The 23,420-nt window shown below is 37.8% G+C and overlaps 1 protein-coding gene across 6 annotated transcripts in view; it reads left to right on the forward strand.

The window, feature by feature from the left end:
• Positions 1-311: 311 nt before the first annotated feature.
• ATL2 (atlastin GTPase 2) overlaps positions 312-23,420 on the forward strand; it is a 66,963-nt gene continuing 43,854 nt past the window's right edge. For 2 of the 6 annotated variants that reach the window (XM_004418129.3, XM_004418130.3), the window contains exon 1: positions 312-444. In XM_004418129.3, coding sequence (XP_004418186.1) covers positions 327-444 — 118 coding nt within the window. In that variant the 5' untranslated portion in view covers positions 312-326. Of the gene's footprint in view, positions 445-843; positions 989-1,088; positions 1,486-23,420 lie in introns of those variants that run through there. The other 4 variants (XM_087436876.1, XM_087436877.1, XM_014781044.2 and 1 more) reach the window with 4 other exon arrangements.

Below are 23,420 nucleotides of genomic sequence, written 5' to 3' on the forward strand. Positions count from 1 at the left end.
ATCAGCCCAGCGCTAAGGGGGTGTGGTACTTAGCTCAGGGCGGCGGGGGTGTCAGACGGTAGCGGTGGGGGCGCCGCCCAATTCCTCCCAGAAGTGGAAGGCCAGAACAACCCAGCGGCAGGCAGGCAGGCAGGCAGGCAGGCAGGCAGGGCGGAGGCGGAGCGAGGGCGCCAATGGGCGGGACGGAGGAAGGCGCCGGGAGGACGAGGAGGCGCCGGCCGGGAGGCGGCGCTAGGACCCACCGGCGCCCCGCCGGCTCCCGGGAGGTTGATAAAGCGGCGGCGGCGTTTGACGTCAGTGGGGAGTTAATTTTAAATCGGTACAAGATGGCGGAGGGGGACGAGGCAGCGCCGAGGCAGCAGCCGCGCCAGGGGTTGCGGCGCCGGCGGCGGACCAGCGACCCAAGCACCGGGGTTAACCACGTCTCGTCCACGACCTTCCTAGGTACGGGCCGGCGGGGCGGAGGCCGCAGGGCCCGGGAGGGGACAGGGCGCGGGCCGCTCGGGCTGGCGGGCACCGGCCGCAGGCGGCGGGGTCGTCGTCCGCGGCTGGCTCTGCTCTCCTCCCGCCGCCGCGACTGGCCGCCGGGCCTAGCCCCCGCCGCGCCCCGTGCTCCCGCGGCGCGCGGCCTGAAAGGGCGGTGCTGAGGCCGCGGCTCCCGCAGCTGTCGGGTGAACAGGCGGCGCGCGCCTCTGCGCCCGGCCCGGCCCCCTGCCCGCTCGCCCGCCGCGTGGCTGCCGCCGCGTCCGCCCCGACCTGAGGGGGCGGCCTTGAGCAGGGGCCGCAGACCCGGGGCGCGGGGAGGTCGGCAGCGGCGCGGCTCGGTCCCGGAGAACTCCGGACGCGGCAGGGCGACCTGTCACCAGGCGGGCCCTCGCTGTCCTCTGTGCCCCGCGCGGAAAAGGAGAAAGGGGTAGCCTGCGCGTGATGGGCCCCGCGGAGGAGGAGGACGCGGAGCGCGCGGGCGGAGCGGACACCTCGCTGCCAGGTCGGAAAGCTCTCCAGACACCCTTCCAGGAGGGAGCCGCAGTCCGCAGGTCGGGGCTGTGCACGGGGGCTCGCGTGGCGGGGCCCCTCTGCCTTCTAACCCATGCGCACGGGTTGCGCGTGGCTGGGTTGCAAGTCCAGGTTTAGTTGTCAAACTGAGGAGCCGTTTACTAGCCACTCAGACGATAGTAAGGCCCGATCAGCCTGCAAGAGTCTGTGGTGTGAAGTCACCTGACCCTTCGCTCCCCGGTTTTGCTGAATGTAGGCTCCTACTGTACTTGTACAAGAAGCACTCCTGCCCCCTCGAAGACGCGTTTGCGTTGGCAGTGGAGTGTTGTGTGTTCCTTTCACTCATGACACCCCTATTTTTAGGAGTTTAGCATTTGATCTTGCACTGTCGTGTGAATTGAACGCATGAAATCTTGATTGAAAATTTTGATGGTACTTAAAGGCGTAAAGTTTTTCAAAGGCTTACGAATTGTGAAAGCTTACAGTTAGGTAAGTACAGCCATCGCATAGATAACAGTTTACACTAAATACAAATTTGTGTTTTTCAGATTTCTCTCTTTCCACAATCTGATAAAGGTTTTGTGAGATGAAATGTAAAACATTTTGATAAAATATTAGTCATGAAGACTCACTTGAATAGAAAAGTTTATGCGAAATATACTTTATCTTTCATGGTAGCCCTTGGACATGTTGAACATATGTCAGAGGTGATGACAAACTGTAGAGTTTTGCTAAGGGAAGAAGAACAGCAAATAAAGTTTATTTTATTATTGCCTGCCAACCAAAGCACTTGACAGACCTGTTTACATAGAAAAACATATTACCAGAGAAGAGACGTTTTGCCTTAGGCAGACCTCTTCTGGTTGGAATTCTCAAGCAGTTAGTTGTTTTGGAATGCTGATGGATCCATTAATTTAGCTCTTTTGGGCTCTAGGGGTGTGTGCTTATTTATTTATTTATACATATATATGAATATATTTTAAGGTAATCGTTTTAGATTGTGTTTTATGTACTTGCCTTATTAGGAGAAGCATGACTTTATGACTTAGTCATGGTTATGAACATGATTTTTATGCTGTGGTACATTGAGAAGATATGCTGTTCTTAAAATTTGATAAATAGAGCTCACCACTTATTAAGTGCTCTATCTGCTGCTCACAGGTTTTTGTCTTTTTGTTTTTTCCTGAAGTTAGCCCTTCACTTGATAGCCATTTCCTATCTAATGCCTAAAACAGCCCCTCTCCCTGCTAATTTGCTCTGAGTCTCTCATTACTACATTAAAAACCAAACAAACTTAAGATATATGTTTAAAGTAAGAACAAACAGGCTGTGAGTTAGGAGGCACTCATCTGTTTTTGGTTGTGTAGAAACTAGCCTCCCTCTCCTTTCTGGATAAGTCAAGTTGAAGAGCTGAGTTGGGGTGTCAGGTGCCACTCTTAGTCTTAGGAACATGCGTTGTGTCACGTTGAAGAGAAATGCTTACTCTTTTTAGGAATGTAGGATCTTTATAAAGCACTTTTGCACTCTTATATTTTAATGGCTTTGTAGGATGATAAGAATCTGGGGATGTGATTAAATCTATTTAGTAAAGTATTTTCAGATCCTTTGAAATTCTTTGGGGAAGAAGGAGCTGCCTTACAGTAAAGAAGTATTTATTTTAGGGAAAATAAACGATGAGTTATAATGAGATTCTGGCCTTAAATCAAGTGCACGTATTTTGGGATTCATTTTTAGTTTGCTACTGTTTTTTAACTTTACGATAAAGTTTTTGCATAGTCACAAGTGAAAGTAACTTTCTTGAAATTGTTAGACCTTTTCCAAAATTGTGCTTTTTCCATCCGTCTGATTCTAAGCAGCTGCTAAGAGTGCCTGGAAGACTGTCACTAGTTTGATGTTGGAATTCAAGACGTATTTTTAAAATTGTGAGACTTAGTAGCAAGATGCATTTTACAAAATTGTTAATGCTCAATTGGAAGACCTATTTGACACACGCAATTGTAAGCTTCAATTGCAAAGCCGTTTGGCAGGCTCTCAAAGTTAAGAGCCAGAAGTGTAAGGGATGGGAATTGAAGTTCAACTTTTTTGTAATGGTGATTTACACCTTTACCGAAGGAGGTTTTCTTCGGAGTGGGTGCAGGGAAACAGCTTTCTTTTTTTTTCTTTTTTAAAAGTAGAATGGCATTCTGATTGTGTAGCCATTTTGGGGTTTCAGAGTCCAGGTATGTTATTTATTTTCTTGGGCATTATTTAACTTAAGAAAGATAGACGTGAATGTAGAATAACTGAACTTGATCCTCTGGTGAATTCATTACTCACGTTAGTTTCTTTCTGTCTCTTACTCTCCCTCACCACCCATAATACAGAAGAATGGTTGAGGGTTTCCTCTGTAGCTTTAAAAATGGATAGCCAGAAAAAACACCAACTTGAAAATATGATGGCAATAGGGTAATCCTTGACACTTTATAAAGCACTTTAAACATCTTGCTTTGATTTTATTTCTTAAAACCTTCCTGTGAGGGAATTAAGTTATTCCCCTTGGAGGGAGTGATTGTGACTTGTCTAGAGTTACAGAAACTACAGAGAGGCACTCTTACTGCTCATCACCAGACTTGGAGGAGGAGGAGGGTAGGGGCTTTTCTTCATTGAAAATTGTCACATGTAATTAGAGATGACTGGGTAAAACTTTGTTGAATGAATGAAGTCTGAAATCATACTAATGAAAAGATGGGCCAGTTAGAAAGTAAAGGTAGGGCAAGTCACTATGTGGAGTGGGAAATTTTAAAGTAGTAAGGGAGGAGGTAGATATAGTAGAAAGAAGTAGGAGAATTGATGAAGTAGAACAATTTTGCTTGTTATGGACATTGAGAAGCACAAAGTGTTCATAAGTTCAAAGCCAAGATAACTATTTTACAGATGATTTTTCACATTATTGGTAAACATATCTCTTTGTGTTTGGTTGTATATATATTTGCTAAACTTGGGTCGATTTTTATAAAAATGTGTGTGTTTGTGTCGCCACCCTCACTACCTACTCTGGGGCAAACAGCTATAAGGTAGTTGGTTTTATGGACAGATGATACCTATTAGAAACAACTGTTAAGCCGTGAAAGACTAATTTATGCATCCTCTGTTTTCCCGAGGAGATAGTAGGCACTTATCACTGACTGGGTTTAGTCTTCTGGCCAGTACAAGAGAATCTAGGGGATTCCTTTGCTAAGTACTAGCTTAATAAAAATTATTCATACAACTTATATTTCTATGATTGGCATCAAAATAACCAGTAACTCTAATAACTTATTGGTGAAATATATAACTGATGAAAGATGCTTATCTAGGCTCTCTAGTATATTTCATTATTTTTATTGTGGGGGCAATGTTTCTTTTATCTTAGAGAAGCAAGGTAGTATAGTGGAAAAAGAACGAAGAATCAAAAGCTAGGTGACTTCGCTTAAACTCTCTGAGCCTGAAGCCCCTCACATACGGTAGTGATAATAATCCCATAACAGGGCTGTTGTGGGAAACATGATAGGGTACAAACGTTTTGTAGATTGTAAAGCTGTCTGTGTGTAAGACACTGGAATATACATGTAAGAATATGCCAGTTTGATTACCTGTATTATTATATATATGTAATAGTATATATATATATATATGTATAATAGCAATCTGAAAGTCTCTTCTAATTTTTTTTTCCTGTAATGTGGACACATGTTTAGTTTGGGCAAGGGTGGTGGGTAAATTTTTAACTTTATCTGTAAAATGCTGGTAATGTGTTCGTGATTTAAGTTATTGTGAGTATTAAATGTGATAAAAGTCCTTAACTCAGTTGCAAATATTCTATTGATGGTGGTTATTACTATAATGTGTGGTTCTTTAAGATGAGACTGAACTAAAAATTAATTATGTAGCCACCCTCACTACCTACTCTGGGGCAAACAGCTTTGTTCAGTTTTTATAGGCTAAAAATACACCTTCATGCTTCTCAGGTATCTTCATTTTAATAAACTTGCATTTTAGAGAATCACTTAATCATGTGGCAGAATCATCTTTTGAAATTGTTTGTTTCAATTACAGGATTCAATATGAATTAATTTCTTAGTTAAGGTCATGGCAGTTTATAAGTAGAGTGCATTGGCTTTTCAAACAGTGAATGGGCAAAATCTCACTTGGGTCTGTTATGCGCAAGAATGCCTAAAAAAATGACTGACTGGAAACCACACTAATTGTGAATCCCATAAAAAGCTTTTTTCCTCCTTCATATAATCATTTTAGTAGAGCATGGGTAGTGATTAGAACATATTTTAACTAAAAATTTACTTTTGAGTTCTATAAACTTCCTTTGACCTTCAGAATGGATTTAGAGTGGAGGGTTGGATTTTTAATATTAGCTATGTAATAACATTTTTTCCTGCCTGGTGGTTAATATCTACCCTAGGTCTTTTTGTTTTTTGATTGTTAAATAGATAATAATCTATGAAGGCACTTGAGAAGCTTTAAAGCCTTCTGTAAAGAAACTCTTTAAAGGAGGTGAAATTGGCACACTAAATGAGCTGCTCTTTTCATATTGAATAAATGGGTTTATGAGCTATTAAAAGCTGGATTAAGTTCACTTTTATCAGAATACGGGGGGAGTTGATTTTTGAATGATAAGTTGGAGAGATTTTGAGAAGAAAATCGTCCTTGTTCTTAGATTTTTTTGAAGGCAGTTATTAATCAGATCTTCAGAAATCACTCTTGTTCTCATCAGCACTTTAATTTTTAAAAAAGTATGACAATATGAACTGGCTATATGGAGTTTTTATGGAGTTTTTGTTTCGAGTTGAGAGGCTTTTTACTGCAGGAAAATGGCAGTACACTTGGATATTGTTTATCAAAAATTTCGAAAGTAGGCTAGAAGTTCTCAGGATGGTTGAGCAATGTAGCTGATGCAAAATGATTTACAAATGGATATTAAGATAGAAATTTACTGCCTTTAAGTTACGGCTAAACTTGTGATGGAACAGGGCTTGAGATCACAGCTCTTAACCTAATACTTGGTCATAAAAGTTTTAATTTTTTTAAATTTCAAAAGCAATAAATCTTTGTAGACACTTTGGAAAAGACAAATGAAAAAGAAGAAAGTAAAAATCATACCAATAGCGATAACCACTGCCCACATGTTAATATACATCTTTTAGTAGATATCCTTTTTTTAAACGCATAATCCCTAAATTGGGATCTTACTGTAATTTTATAATTTCCTTTTTAATTTCATATTGTATTTCCCTATGTGATTAAATAATCTCTACGACATGATTTTTTTAAATACCATTGTAGTACTATTTAATTAACCCTCCTTTTGGATATGGGGTTATCTCTTTTGTGAATAATGCTGGCTAAATATCTTTTTAGATAAATTGTGACCTTCAGGATAAGATCTTAAAAGTAGATTTTTGGGTCAAATGGCCTGTACAGTTTCAAGATTGAAGACTGACGCCAGCAAATCTCTTGAAAAAGATTGTACTCATTTATTCTGTTTCCGTTAGGGTTAGGTTTGTGCTAGTTTGCAAATACCTTTGTTCACAAATAGGTGTTGTTATTTAAAAATAAATGCCAACACATAGGTAAAAATGGGGATCTTACTGTTTCATTTGCATTTCTTTGATTATAGTTGATGTTGAAATTTTGATGTGGTAACCGAACGTAAGTTGTTTTTATTAATGCATTTTTGTATTTGACCATCTCTCAGTATTTCTTATTGTTTTGTAAAAGCCATTTGGCATACAAGAAATTTTTTCACGTTTGCTTTTTCTTTTTTTTAGAGTAGTGTCTTTTAAAAAAACATTTAAAATGGTTCCCATGTGAGTGTTTTTCTTAAATAAATTGGCAACTTTTCAACTTAGTGCTAGTCTCTTCTGAATCTTTAGGTACACTACTGGAGTATTTTTTTTTTTTTTTAACTGTTCTCAGTTCTTCGTGAGACATTGATTATTCCTCTCTCTCTTTAATGCCATAGTATGAGCATCTCCTTCAGTGCACTGAAGCGCCAGGCTTAGGAGCTGGGTTCACATCACCACCACCAACAAGCTTCAGCTTCCTTAACTAAAAAAACCCTACTTTAGAAGTTTAAGATTAAAAGATAATGTCTTAAAAGCACTTGGCGTGTACTGAGTGTACAAAGAAAGTTATCATTTTCTTCAGGGTAAAGGAGAGCTTGAAGGGGCTGGGATTAGTTTTTTGGGACTAAAGAGGTGGGGTGGGGTAGGCAGAGAGAGGACCATACTTAGACAAAGAACTAGCTTTTTTCCCTTGATGTTATCCATTGTCATATCGAGCACCTACTTTATAAAAGGGCTTTTCAGTTGCTTGTAATGAATACTTACATAGAAAAGTGTAGAACAGATCCCTGTTCTAAGCTTTCATGTAGTGGGAGATGAGATAGACCCTATGCGTATTTGTGAGTAAAATTTATCATTAAGTTTATAATTTGAGAAGTAGAAATTACTGTGTACTGTTGTTGAGGAAGACTTCATGGAGGAGGGTGGGCTTTGTCAGGCCTTGAAGAATGGGTGGCTCTTAGAGAGCAGAGTGTAGGATATACCTCTTGTTTGAAGATAGAAAGATAGGCAGTATGTTGGTGAGCTTTTTACAAAGTAGTTTAAGCACTTGTCCTTGCTTTCTAAGAATTTTTCTAAAAGGGATGCTTAAAAAGCATTTAAAAGCAATTAGATAGAGGCAACTGAAAGGTCAAATGGTGTTAGAGCGTGTTTAATAAAAAAAGGAATACGGGCTGTTTTTCTTTAGCCAAGTAGAGCAAAGAATTGAGGGGCCGGCCCCGTGGCTTAGCGGTTAAGTGCGCACGCTCCACTGCTGGCGGCCCGGGTTCGGATCCCGGGCGTGCACCTATGCACCGCTTCTCTGGCCACGCTGAGGCCGCGTCCCACGTACAGCAACTAGAAGGATGTGCAACTGTGACATACAACTAATCTACTGGGGCTTTGGGGGAAAAATAAATAAATAAATAAAATTATAAAAAAAAAAAGAATTGATTTAAATAACTGAGTAATAACTGGAAAAACCACATGAATAGCCCCAAATGGGACTTAAAAACTATGGAGATGTGTCGCCCCCCACCCCCCGACCTTTTTTGAGCAGATGTATTTATCTAGCACAAGGAATCCTGATGTACTCTAAAATTGCCAAACTAGAGAAAGGACGAAAGGAGAGTATAGTGAGAACCTCCGACTTATTACCCTTTTGTTTTTTCAAATTAGTCACATTTTATCTAGCTGGAAGGATGTTTGTTTGTCTGGTTTTGGCACTATACCCTTCTTTTTACAGCTGGTCTCTTAGTAGGAATTTTGCCTGTATTGAGCCAAGTTTGGGATTTCAGTGTATACTTTCTCTTTTTTTAAACTGCTGCTATAACAAGCCAGATGAGGTAGAGAGTTGTGGCAAAATGGAACTTAGTGTCTTATTGCCAGAGTCTTGGCAGATTCCTATTTGAGATTTATCATGAAAACCCTATTCTAAATTTAAGCTTGAGTCCTTGTGTGTATTTTTTTTTTAACAATTCCTTTGCCAACTGGTTTTCCCAAATTCCAATAGCTCTTTGATAGGTTTAATATCTTTTAACTTTATACAGAGTTAATTTTTGGGCCAAAAAAGGAATGATTAAACTGTTTGCCTGAGTTAAGGAAACCTACTCTAGTTTTGATGAATTCCTGATCCCTATATTACAAAATCTTGGAGTCATGTACCAAAAATACCTTCAGACATTGAAATTTAGCGTATTGTTGCTTTATAAAGGCTTATAAGAAAAGAGAATATCCTTTATAAGAAATATGGGATAATTTAGTGTTATCTGTTGCCTAATCCAAAGAAAGGTGTTGAAGAACTAGCTAGCTATTGTGTGCATCTGCTTTTCATTTTTCCTGTCACCTCCTGACTTTAGGCTTCTCATTTTAGCCTCTTCCAGTTGCCTTATATCTGATTTCTCTGTTTTTAGGCTCTCATTACACTTTTTTTTTTTTTTTTAAAGATTTTTTTATTTATTCATTTTTTCCCCCCAAAGCCCCAGTAGATAGTTGCATGTCATAGATTCACATCCTTCTAGTTGCTGTACGTGGGACTCGGCCTCGGGTTGGACGGAGAAGTGGTGCCTCGGGGCGCGCCCGGGATCCGAACCCGGGCCGCCAGCATCAGAGCGCGCGCACTTAACCGCCAAGCCACGGAGCCGGCCACTCTCATTACACTTCTTACTCATCACTTTCAGTTTATCTCTGCAACACAGCTTTGATCCTGTCACCCCTTTGCTTCAAAATTTTCCATGGCTCTCCTCAGGGTATGCCCAGCATTCTTAGCCTAAACTTTTAAAGGTAAAACCTTGATGTGATTTTCAGGGCTTGGAGAGATGCAGCCTTCTCCAGATAGCTTCATTAATCCAATATAGTTTAATAATCCAATACAACACTTTCTTTATACTGTCCTTTTTTAAAATTGATGTTTTAATAGTTTATAACATTGTGAAATTTTCAGTTGTACATTTTTGTTTGTCCATCACCATGTATATGTCTCCCTTTCACCCCTTGTGCCCACCTCCCACCCCCATTGCCCCTGGTAACCACAATACAGTTTTCTCTGTCCGTGTGTTGGTTTATATTCCACATATGAGTGAGATCATACAGTGTTTGTCTTTCTCTTTCTGGCTTACTTCACTTAACATAATACCCTCCAGGCCCATCCATTTTGTTGCAAATGGGACGATTTTGTCTTTTTTTTATGGCTGAGTAGTATTCCATTGTATATATATACCACATCTTCTTGATCCAGTCGTCAGTCGAGGGACACTTAGGTTGCTTCCACTTCTTGGCTATAGTGAATAACGCTGCTATGAACATAGGGGTGCATAAGCCTCTTTGGATTGTTGATTTCAGGTTCATTGGATAGATTCCCAGTAGTGGGATAGCTGGATCATAGGGGATCTCTATTTTTAATTCTTTGAGGAATCTCCATACCGTTTTCCATAGAGGCTGCACCAGTTTGCATTCCCACCAGCTGTGTATGAGGGTTCCTGTTTCTCCACATCCTCTCCAACATTTGTTTTTTGTCTTGGTGATTATAGCCATTCTAACAGGCGTGAGGTGATATCTTAGTGTTGTTTTGATTTGCATTTCCCTGATGATTAGTGATGTTGAACATCTTTTCATGTGCCTATTGGCCATCTGTCTTTATACTGTCTTTTTATACTTTGTGTTAGAACCTTGAGAGTAAGGACTATTATTAGCAAATTGTACTTCTCTAGTATCTAGCATAGTATCTTGCTCTCTAATTACTAGCTTGAAGTAGGTAAGGTGGGGGACCTTCCTCAGTTATTCATGACACATTGTGTAGGTGTCATGAGCATTGTTGGAGTCAATGAATATGAAACAATAAGATGCACATTTATTTACATATAAATATATATGCATATCTTACCAAAGATGGACAAATATAATTTTATTGCATCTTATATTTTAAAAGTCTGTAACTTAAAACTTGCCCTTCTAGAAAGCTTATGAAGAAAAAAAAATTGTTTCCCAAATATTGGGGGACTGTGTAAATGATTTGCTGATTGTATAAATGATTAAATTTTGACAAGGAAATTTTTAGAAAAAGTAAAGGGAAAAATAGCTGTATGCCAAGATTTGTTATAAAGATGAGAAACCTGTCTCCTTTTTTAAAACAATTTGTATTTTTGGTAACTTTTTTTCAGCCTTCCAGAAGTCTTAAGCACATAAGAATTCAGCTCTGAGTTTATTCAACAAACATGCTCATTTGGCATAGTTGGAAGATGATGGGTTTGACAGTTACAAAGACCTAGGTGTGCATCCTGATTTGATTACTTTTGAAATGTATGTCCTTGCAAATTGCTTAATCTGAGCCTCCATGTCCTCCTTTATACAAAGAAGGAAGCTCACAGCTACCCCACAAAGTGATTTTTGAGGATTAGAGATGTTATATAGTTACTAGCACAGAGTAGGCATTCTGAATAAGTGTTTTTCCCTCTTCTGTAGTAAAAGGTACAACACCTAAAATTATTTCATACAGTAAATTATTTCGAGGAATAAGTTACCAATAATGTTTTCACCTTGTCTTCCAGATATCCACTACTTTCAATTCTCTGCTCAAATGTCTCATTAAAGAAGCCCTGCCTGACCATTCTTTTATAAAATAGTAACCCCTGCCTCGATTTCCCTTAAGCTGCTTTATTTTTCTCTATAGTGCTTAACTTAACACCTGCTGACTTCATGTATTTGTTTTCTATCCCCTCGCTTTTAGGATGTAATAAACTCCTAAAGGCGGGATTTTTCTGTTGTTTGTTTTGTTCGCTGCTGAATCTGCAGTTCTTAGAACCATGTTGTAGGCGTTCAGTGAATATTTATTGAAGGAATAAAGGCTTATGCACTGTCACTTCTAGTCCTTTCACGCCCTGCATCAGAATTACCTTGGTGGTGGTTAGTGGGATGCTTGTTACAAATGTAGATTCCTGGACCCCATACCCGATCAGCTGAATCATCTCTGGGAGTGAAGTCTAAGAATCTGTATTCCAAACAAGCCACTCAAGTGCTTCTTAAGCTTGAGTGGGCACTCACTGTTTTATGGTGTGGCTGTGGCTAATTAAATATTGACAATTTAACTCAATTGTAGACCCATGTATAATTAAATTACAGATGGATTGACCATTCTGTAGCGAAGAGTTTTTTTTCTGTTGATCTGTCAAGGAAGAGTTATGTGTATCTGTAATTTTGATTATTTTGGTTACTCTAGTTTTTGTCCAAAAATCTAGTTTAATGCAGAACTTTTAGGATCTAGAAATCTCAAATACTAGATATTTATCAATCTACCTCTCTCTCAAACAAAATCAAACCCTTTAAACCCACACATAATCTGTACTTGCTATTTTTTACTCATAAGAATAGATGAGCTGATATCAGGGATTTAAGTGATAAGCATCACTCAAATATATGGACTGATTTGAGTCTCCTTTCTATGGGTATACCACTGGGGAACAATGATTGATCTTTATAAGAATTATCCCATAACATTGAAAGGCAGTTTGGTATAGAGGATACAGCATGGGCTTAATATAAAGACCTAGATAGAAATCTTGATGCATATACTACTTTTTACCTGTAGAAGCGTGAAGAATTTTTTTTTTTTTTAAACTTCTTTAAATGTTCACATTTCCTCTCTTGGAAATGGGGATAATTGCTAAGTCACTGGTTTGTTGAAAGGATTCCTATCACAGTGCCTGGCATAAAGTCATAGAGTCATTCAATAAATATAAGTTCCTTTCCTTGTGGAAGTAACTTATGAAGCAACTTAAAATGCTTCCTTAAAAACAATTATAACATACTTACAACTTAGAAAAATGACAAAAATATAATAGATGCCCAAGTGCCCATTTAATAGCTCTGATACATAATATTTGCCATATTTGTTTTGAATCTTTTTTGTTTTTGTTTTTGGTGAGGAAGATTGACCCTGAGCTCACATCTGTTGCTAGTCTTCCTCTTTTTGCTGAGGAAGATTGGCCTGGAGCTAACATCTCTGCCCATCTTCCTCTATTTTGTATGTGGGATGCCGCCACAGCATGGCTTGAAGATTGGTGCGTAGAGCCGTGCCCAGGATCTGAACCTGCAAACCCTGGGCTGTTGATGCTGAGTGTGTGAAATTCTGTCTACACACCACCAGGCGGGCCCCTGAATCCTTTTTTTTAAGAGAGAGAAAATGTTACTGTCGAGTTGAAGGGGTCTCCCAACATCTTTCTCTTCTCCTCTTCCTCCCTCCATAGATATACACTTGTCTTGGAGTTGCTGTACATGTTTCCTGGTTTTTTAATCATCCTATAGCATATATATGTATTTTTTTCATAAACAGTATATAGTATTGTGCTGTATTTAAAAGTTTTTAGTAAGTGGCTCAAACTATGTATTTGTGGCTTGATTTGTTTTTTTTAATTTGACATTTGTTTTGAGGTTTGTCCATGTGTACACATTTATATCTTATTCATTAATTTCAATTCTCAGACTGTTTCATGGTTTATTTATCCATGGATATTTAGTTTGTTCCAAATTTTTTTTTGCAGTTATAAATAATACCTCAGTGAACAAGGAACCTTGTCTCTCTTCCTGTGTATATATGTAAGAATTCCTCTAGCATATAAACAAATTACGTTAAAATTAAATTTAAAAAGTTTCAGTATTTTGTACTCTAATTTTTTAAAATTTGGACCACAGACCAAAAGTATATCCCCTCCTCCCCCCAAAAAAAGTACTTAAGAGCAGATGCAAGAACCTTGGATGACTTAGGTGAGATTTTCTGCAAGACTTCCATTTGGAAGAAAATAGAGAAGAACCTTACTGAGGACTCTAAGTTGCAGAACCTAAGTAGAATTTTTCTGAATTTCTATCTTGTTGCTTAGAGTCCCCTGAGACATTATTTGTTCTTTTTTTTTTTTTTAAAGATTTTATTTATTTATTTATTTATTTTTTCCCCCAAAGCCCCAGCAGATAGTTGCACGTCACAGCTGCACATCCTTCCAGTTGCTGTATGTGGGACGCGGCCTCAGCATGGCCAGAGAAGTGGTGCATCGGTGCACGCCCGGGATCCGAACCTGGGCCGCCAGCAGCGGAGCGCGTGCACCTAACCGCTAAGCCACCGGGCCGGCCCCATTATTTGTTCTAGCATCTCTTAACTAGCCAACAAATTTGTTTTCATAAACTGCAACCTTATTTAAAATATCTAATTTAAATTAACTTCAATTGAAATTTTTTTTTTTTCTTATCTCAAAGTACACTTACAATCAAGTGTATGTTTTAAGGACTGGTTAATATTTGATGATAAGCTTTGGGAAAAATACTTTGAGTTTGTACGTATGTAATCTGTTTTACATTTTTCTTCATTTATTTAGATAAATGCATAAGAGCATTTCTATGCCTCTGTATTCTTTAAATAGGAACAGCAAAAATTCTGTGACATCAGTGCCTGTTACTATGGAAAGAGTAGATTTCAAGTGGAAAATAATATGTGAATCTTACAGGAAAACAACTGCCTGATTTGATAGTAATAAAGGAAGGAGATGAAGTACATTTTACACTCTTTAAAAGCATTTTTAAAGCTTGGTGATTTAGGATGGTCTTGTTGGCCAAAGGGGCAAAGCTAATGGGGGGAAGTATCTGATATCTGATATTGTTAATAGGTCCTCTACTGGTGTCTTTAAAGTTTTTTTTTTTGCAGTTTGCATTATAGTTCCAGTTTTATATGAGAGAAGTTTAATTTTATAAGTTCTTAATAACATTGTTTTATGGGAACAAATAGTTAAAACCTTTTCTTTTAGTATCTGATTGGCTAATAGCTCCTTCTCTCCTTCAAAAAAATATTTTATTGAAGTCCAAGTTTGTGTCTTTGTCAGTGTTTTTTTTTTTTTTTCCCTTTTTCTCCCCAAAGCCCCAGTAGATTGTTGTATGTCATAGTTGCACATCCTTCTAGTTGCTGTATGTGGGACGCCGCCACAGCATGGCCTGGCAAGCAGTGCGTCGGGGTGTGCCTCGGATCCGAACCCAGGCCTCTAGTAGCGGAGCGCGTGCACTTAACTGCTAGGTCACGGGGCCGGCCCCCTTTGTCAGTGTTCTTATTCTGGGCTCCGTCTTGTCTGGGGCCAGGAAAGGGAAGCACAGCATTGCTATAAAGCTCGCCCAGGTGACTGATGATGACTCCGGACCAATAATTTTCAACCCTAGCTATGTATGATGTCAACGTATTAAAACATTTTCTATGTTTATATTTTTAAAATAGGGATGTCTATGTACACTTTTATACTTTTATAAAGTATAAAAATATATACTTTATAAAGTATAAATTTTCTCTTGATACAGAATCCTCAGTAGCTGGGCTGGACTGGTTAGCTGTATCCGAGTATTAGCAGTCTCCCGGGAAGAATGGAGGATTATGGTTTAGCTTGAAAACTTTTTTCCTTCTGTGAAAACTTTAACATCAAGAGAAACTACATGAAATAAAATAAAATGAATAATATCTACATACTAAACACCTGTAAAATCGCATGATCCTTGGTACTCCATTATGTTCTGAGGGCCAAAGTGTTGATGTCACAATTGAAGTTAGTTAGAAATGTGCAGTTTCAGGCTCCACCCCAGGTTTACTGAGTCAGAATATGCATTTTAACAAGATCCCCAGGTGATTCATATGCATATTAAAAGTTGAGAAGCATTTCTGTAGAGGATATAACACTAAATTAGTAAGAGGACCTGGCCCAGTTCTCCCTACAAACAGTGGTCTAGTCACGTGTTTTTCTTATCTTTAAAATGAGTGAATTTGGGCCGGCTCTGTGGCTTAGCGGTTAAGTGCGTGCGCTCTGATGCTGGCGGCCTGGGTTCGGATCCTGGGAGCGCCCGGAGGCACCACTTCTCTGTCCAACGCGAGGCCGAGTCCCGCGTACAGCAACTAGAAGGATGTGAACCTATGACATACAACTATCTACTGGGGCTTTGGGGCGAAAAAGCTGAATAAATAAAATCTTTGAAAAAAAAAAAAAATAAAATGAGTGAATTTGACTGCATAATCTCTGAAGCCCCTGTGAGTGATATGTTAGATTTAATTGTAAGTATTGAGGCTAACTTTTAAGCATATGTACTAGAACTTGAATGTCCTCATATGTCTTGACATATGTGTTCATGGGAACGTATGTGTATTCAATTGATGCTTAAAACACTTGTAGGAGTAAAAAAATGTCTTTCTTCCCCAATATAAAAAGCTGTCTTTTGAGTTCTATAAGAAAATAAGTTTTAGTAACTTCATAATACCTTTTTATTTTTTAAGCAAAATATCTTGGCATGATGAGGTATGGATTCATAGGAATTCATTCACAAAGGAGTAAATTTGTCACCATTGGAGAGACTCAAAGTTATGTTTTTCAGGTCCTGAATTCAGGTCAAGAGAAAATATTTTAAATTAAATTTGAGCAGTGTCAGAATTGATGGACAGCCCCAGTTTTTCAGCACATTGGACTATAACCTTCATGGACAATTACCCTTAAAGGGGACAATACTAATTTTCTTTTTATTTTGGAGAATGATTAACAAATTGGTTGTATTGCTTTATCATCTCATTTAATAAATGCAAGTGCTAAGGGGAATGGGCTGGATTTGATTTTTTCAAATCTGCCTTACTGAAATAATTTACATAAAATTCACTGATTTTTGGGTAGTTTGATGAGTTTTGACAACTGAATGGTTTTGTAACCACCACTACCACAATCATGATACAGAACATTTCTGTCATCTCAGTAAGTTCCTGTGTACCCCTTTGTAGTTGTCTTAGCTTGGGCTGCTGTAACAGATTACCACAGACTGGGGGGCTTGAGCAACAGGCATTTATTTGCCTGTTATGGAGACTGGGAAGTCCAAGGTAAAGATGCCAGCAGATTTGATGTCTGGTGAGAGCTGTCTTGCTGGTTTGTGGATGGCTGTCTTCTTGCTATATCCTCACATGGTGGAGAGAGAGTGTTTTTCACAAGTCTCTTACTAATCCCATACTTGAGAGCTCCACCCTCATGACCTAGTTATCCTCCAAAGGCCCCACCTCCAAATACCATCACACTGGGGATTAGGGCTTCAACACACAAATTTGGGGGACACATTCAGTCCATAGCAGTAGTTAATTTTCTTCCTTTATCTTCAGCTCCTGGCAACCACTGATCTGCTTTGTGTTACTGTAGTTTTGCTTTTTCTAGAATTTCATATAAATGGAATCATGCAGTTTAATATCTTGTGTGTGGTGTCTTTCACTTAAGATAATGCTTTTTAGATGTATCTGTGTTGTGTATTTCAGCAATTCATTTCTTTTCATTGCCAAGTAGTAGTCCATTGTATGGATTTAACACAATTTATTCATTCTCCAGTAAATGGGCATTTGGGTTGTTTCCAGCTTATAGCTGTTATGAATAAGCTATGAGCATTCTTATTCAAGTCTTTCTTTGTCATATGTTTTAATTTCTCTTTTAACTACCTCGGAGTGTGATTGCTGGTTATATGGTAAGTGTATGTTTAACTTTATACAGATGGGTATTGCCAAGAAGTTTTTCAAAGTGGTTTTATCGTTTTACACTCTCACCGGAAATATGTGTGAGTGCCAGTTGCTCCCTACCAGTTCTTTTGTCAGTCTTGTAAATTTTAGCTCTTCTGGTGAGTGTGTAGTGGTATCTCATTGTGGTATTAATTTATGTTTCCCTAACGTCTAATGGTGTTGAGTACATTTTCATATGCTTATTGACCATTCATATATCTTCTTTGAAGTGTTTGTTAAAATCTTTTGCCCATTTTAAAATGGAACTGTTCTTATTGACTTGTAAGAGTTCTTTATATATTCTGAATACTGGATTTTGATTAAGGATGTTTATGTCTGTTCATGAGGGATATTGGTAGTTTTGTTTTCTGGTTTTGGTATTTTGTCTGATTTTGGTATTAGGATAATAATACTGGCTTCATAAAATTAACTGGGAAATGTTGCCTTCTTTTTTTTTCTGTAAGAGTCTTAGAATTGGTATAATTTTGTCCTTAAATGTTTGGTAGAATTAACCAGCAAAGCTCTCTGCGCCTATAGTTTTCTTTGTAGAGTGTTTAGTGGGTTTGATTTTAAACCTGATTCTATTGAGTTTTCCCTACTAAAAAGTGAGTACCTTCTTTTAGTTAGCCAACTGATAATGGGTTTCTTAGGGTAGGGTTCTTGCTTCCAGATCTTAGGAGGCAAGAATTGATGTGTGTTTAGAACTGTATTTCTTCAGAAGTGGGTTGAGGAGAATAGTGGGGTAGGCACAGAATTTTGCAATCACTTGCCATTGTTTTGTATATTTTGAAACATTTTTTTTGGTTCTTCCCTGGAGCCCTTCTGCCCCTCTGAAGCACTAAAATGCTGTGGAAGTAGAAGAAAGGTTGAGAAGCAGTGTTCTAGAATATTTGGGAGACTTTCTCTTGCTTCTAATAGCACTAGCCCGTATCTCTATCTTTCGTACTTAGATCTGTTTCGTCTCCTAATAACACCTTTATTAGCCTCACTACTTTAAAAAAACTTTCTATTATAGACATTTTCAAATATGTACAAAAATGAAGAGAACAACATAAGAAACCCAAGTATACACATCTAGATTCAACGATTATCAGAATTAATGGCCACTTGGTTTTATGTATTCTCCCTTAGCCAGCCTCCCCACCAGATTATTTTGAAGCAAATAAGCATATTGTATGAATGTTTGTGTCTTTAAGAGATTAAAGATTTTTAAAAACATAGCTATGGTACTATTATCACACTAGAAAAATAATTCCTTGATATCAAATATCCAGAGTTCATATTTCTCTGATTATGTCAAATTTTTTATAGTTGATTTGCTTAAACAAGGCCCACACACTGCATTTGGTTGATATGCCTCTTAAGTCTGTTTTCTGTAGGTTCCCCCTTTTTCTCCTTTGCTTTTGCAATTTATTTGTCCAAGTTTGTCCAGTGGAATTTCTCATTTTCTGGAGTTTTCTGACTCCCGTCTCTGGTGGTGTTGAACGTGCCTCCTATATTTCTTTCCCCAAAGTTACACCTAGAGGCTTGATCAGATTCATGTTTTAAAAAATTTCTCCCCAGAAGTACGTCATTGATGGTGTCGTGTGTTTCATGATGCATCACATCAGGGGCCACAAAATATCTGATCATCTCTTTGTAATGTTAAGATTGATTCACGGGGTTAGGGGTTGATCTATCCATTGTAATCTACCCCATCAGCTTTTCACTCATTAGTTTTGGTAGTTGACTGTGCATTGCTGCCTTTTTGAAGTCCCCATTTCTAGGGAGTGAAGACTATGTGGATTCTATTTATGCAGCACCATAGACCTTACTGCTTAATTGGTTCCTGGGTAAATAATCCTAAATCAGATCATTAGTTCCTGTAAGTGTGTGTTATTCCTAATTGGGATTCTGTTTTAGGAAATGTATTTTCATTCTATATCATACTTGATCTTAACCTGGTAGAATTTGCTTTTAGCAAGCATAAGAGGTCTACATTATTCCAAAGACCTTATAATTATATCCAAAGTTATCATCATTTGGTCTGTGTTTTCCCTGTTGATGCTCTAAAACCTTGAATAGCAAATGCTAGAGGAGAAGCGTTTTTCTTCAATGATTCCTTGCTTTTCCACTTTGAAAGTGCTTTGTTGCAGAACTGCTTTGAGTGAGATTCTAACAATTGGGTCAAGTTTGCTTGAAACTATGCATCGCTCTTTTTTTCTTGGCTTTACTAATGCATTCATTTTCCGAAAAATTCTGTTTTGTTGATAGTGATCTCAAATGGTAATTCCTTCTTAACTTCCAGGTAACATTACTAGAAAATTCTTCTGTGCATCTGTAATAGCACTTAATTCTTCCCACTGAATTTCAGTGCCAATCAGTTCTCTTCCTAAACCTCTCAAACTATCTTTTGAGCTAAAAACTTATTCCTTTGATAGCTCACCTATCCAAAATTTTTAAACATTTTGAAGACCGTAGATAGTGCCTCTAAGAAAGTGGTTTCTTTGGTTCAGAGTTTTTTGGATTTGCTGATGTATACATTCTGTCAAGTTTTTCCACCTCAATCAGCCTGTCACAGTTAACGAAAATTAACTGGTAATTGTACTGACCTAGAGATCTATGATTTCTTCAGTTATATTTCTTTGTCCTTCATAACTGTGCTTTGTTGAAGATGATAGTTTGAACCTGGAAGATAACTTGTACTCTTTTATTCCTCACTTCTGTAGATTTAAGATGCCATGCTTTATTTCTAGACTGACGATGTTTTTTACTTTTTAAAAATTTGACATTTGGTGATTTACTTGTTTTTTTTTTTGAGATGGTAGTTAAAGCAAAAAAGTTCAGAGGTGGATTTGAGATTTGTTCTCCTGTTTTCCTCACTTTGCTGCCTTGTGATTAAACCCTATCTCTGCTGCAAAACCCCCCCCCCCCAAAAAAACAAGTTCAAAATTTGAAGAAAAGTTACAAAAAGTAGAGAGTAGAGTACATATTTGTGCTCAATACAAACTCTAGATTTTTAGCTGGATTATTAACCTCAACTGATTAGCCAGTGATCCTTAGTTTTGAGTTGGTTATAGTGTTTATAGTTATAAATTCGATTTTTGATCCTTATTGTGGGAATCTTAACTGTAGTAAAGGTCACGAAAACAGGGTAGGGTTGTTGAAAGTAAAGCCATTTCAATCTGAGGCTTTGCCTCTTGGTGCTTATAGAGAGGTGGCAGTAGGCCTTACCAGTTTTGCTGTCTGTAATCTGTATTTATAGCCAGTTCCAGCTTTTTACCCCCATTCAATTGAGAGAACCACATTGTTCTTATGGGAAAAACACAGTTTGCTTCATAATGTTAGATTGCAAGTTGCATTCTTCACCAAGGGTTCTGTAAGAAGTAAATGATAGAGATACAGTATTATATAAGCAAATATATAGCAACTATAAACCTTTTTAATTTTCAGCATTAAATTATGTAGTGTATACAAGGTTCTCCAGAGTACTCTTAAATATGCAAGCAGCACATAAATTTTTTCTTTTAAACATGGTTTTTTTTTTTTGAGGAAGATTGGCCATGTGCTACCATCTGTTGCCAGTCTTCCTCTTTTTTTTTTTTTTTCCTTCCCAAAGCCCCAGTACATAGTTGTGTATCATAGTTGTAGAGTTGTAGCTCTTCTGTATGGGACGCCACCTCAGCATGGCTTGATGAGTGGTGAGTGGGTCCGTGCCTAGGATCCGAACTAGCGAACCCCAGGTCCCTGAAGCGGAACGTTTAAACTTAACCACTATGCCACTGGGCCGGCCCAAATTTTTTTGAATTTAAAAAACTATCTGCAAAATACTGTTTAAGCATTTAATAATTTGCTACTGTAGAATTAAAAAGACTTCTGGGTTGTAATTTACACTGTTTTGTTTTCTTAAAGCTGTCTAGATTATTAATAGACGTTTCATACAAGAGAAAACAAATATACATAGAAAAATGGTCAGCCTCAGTCAAGGATATGCATATTAAAGCAATGTGGATAGTGTGACTAAAGAACTGAATGTAAAATTTTATTTTAGTTAATTTATATTTGAAAAACTGAAGTAGTTTTGTCAGTATGGATGTAAATATGAGTGGAGAATGACCTTTTTGTATTTGATTCAGTTATTGGAAAATTTGAGGTATGTTTGGAACAGCTTGTAAATGTGAATCTGCTTTTTCAGTTGTAAATTTTATGAAATCTAAGTGATCATGTATTTTTGATAAACAGTGTCTGAAGTGAAATGTACTGTAAGTATAAAATAGCGGATTTCAAAGACTGTGAAAGGAAAATGTAAATATCTTAATTTTTAAACATTGATTATGCGTCGAAATGACAATATGTTGGATATATTGAGTTAATAAAATAATATTAAATTTATTTCTTTTTACTTTTTAATGTGAGTATAGGAAAAATTACACATGTGGCTCATGTATCTTGTGGATAGGGATACAGGGACAGGGCAGAATCTATTCTATATTTTTATTGGTAATTTTTTGTCTCATTATTATATCAATTAGAGAGGGTTGTTAAAATCTCCAAGTATGATTATGCATTTGTCTGTTTTTCTCTTTAGTTCTCTGAATATTTGCTTCATGTATTTTTAATCTCCTATTGAGAATTGTTGTATTTTTCTGATGATTACCCATTTTTTTATCTGGTAATACTTCTAGTCTTGATGTCTGCTTTGATATTCATATAGCTGCATCAGCTTTGCTATGATTATTTGCATGCTATATCTTTTTTCCTACCTTTTACTTTCTTTTTTTTTGGTGAAGAAGGTTGGCTCTGAGCTAACACCTGTTGCCAGTCTTCCTCTTTCTGCTTGAGGAAGAGTGACTCTGAGCTAACATCTGTGCCCATTTTCCTCTATTTTGTATGTGGGTCGCTGCCACAGCACGGCTTGATGAGTGGTATTGGTCCGTGCCTGGGATCCAAACCCGTGAACCCCAGGCCACCGAAGTGGAGCACACCAAACTTAACAACTGTGTCACCAGGCTGGCCTCCCCTACATTTTACTTTCACCCTGTTTTTGTATTAAAAGGGCAGCTACTATATATACTTTCTACTCTATACTATATACTATAGTTTTTGCTTTTATTATCCAGTCTGACAACCTCTGTCTTTTTACTAGAGTGTTTAGTGTATTTATATTTAATGTAATTATTGATTTAGTTGGGTTTAAGTTTACCATCTTGCTCTTTGTTTTCCATTTGTTCCTTTTGTCTTCTTGTTTTTTCTTTTGGGTTAATTGAATATTTTTTAGTATTTTATTTTGGTTCCTTATTGGCTTTTTTAGCTATACTTCTTAATTTTCTTAGTCATTGCTCAGGGGTTAACAATATATATGTCTAATGTATCAAAGTCCATTTAGAACCACTGTTTTACTGCTTTCCACTTCAAAATCACAATAACCTTAGAGTATAATTTCATTTACTTGTCCCCACAACGTTTGTCTGTTTTTTACTCTTTTACTTCTACATGTATTATAAACCCCATATTACAATTTATGATTTTTGTTCTAAATAATCAATTATCTTTTAAGGAAATTACTTGGGGGAAACAACTAGTCTTTCATTTTTGTATCCACTTATTTACTACTTTGGATTCAGATCTATAGGAAGGAATGAGAGGCTTTCCAACTGGTGTTATTTCTTTTCAGCCTGAAGAACATCGTTTAGTATCTCATGTAGTGTACATCTGCTGGTGACAAATTCTCTTAGCTTTTGCTCACTGTCTTTATTTTGCTTTTATTTTTGAATGATAGTTTCACTGAATATAGAAGTCTGAGTTGACATTCTTTTTTTCTTTAAGCACTCTAAAAGTATCATTTCATTATCCTCTGGTTTCCATTGCTTCTGATAAGAAGGAGTCATTTGCATTATCCCCCCCACTCCCCCCCCCGCTTCTTTAAAGATTTTCCCTTCATCTTTGATTTTTAGCAGTCTGACTGATGTGATTTTCTTTGTATTTATCCCTGGTTGAGGTTTTGGGCTTCTTGGATCTGTTAGTCTCTGTCATCAAATTTGCTGACATTTTGACTGTTATATCTTCAAATATTTTTTCAACTCCGTGCTCACCTTGTTCTCCTTCTGAGACTCTTAACTACATATTGGATGTTGCTCCACAGGTCCCTGAGTCTCTGTTAGTTTTTCTTCATTCTTTTTTCTCTTTGTTCTTCTGATTAGAGAATTTTGGTCTGTCTTCAGGTTCAATGACCCTTTGTTCTGCTATGTCCAGTCTGTTGTTCAGTCCATCCAATGAATATTTCATTTTAGTTATTGTACTTTTCAGTTCTAGAATTTTCATTTGTTTTTTAGTAGTCTATT

Source organism: Ceratotherium simum, chromosome 11 (genome assembly GCF_057802395.1).
Source record: "Ceratotherium simum simum isolate JZ-2026a chromosome 11, ASM5780239v1, whole genome shotgun sequence".
Lineage (NCBI taxonomy): Eukaryota > Metazoa > Chordata > Mammalia > Perissodactyla > Rhinocerotidae > Ceratotherium > Ceratotherium simum.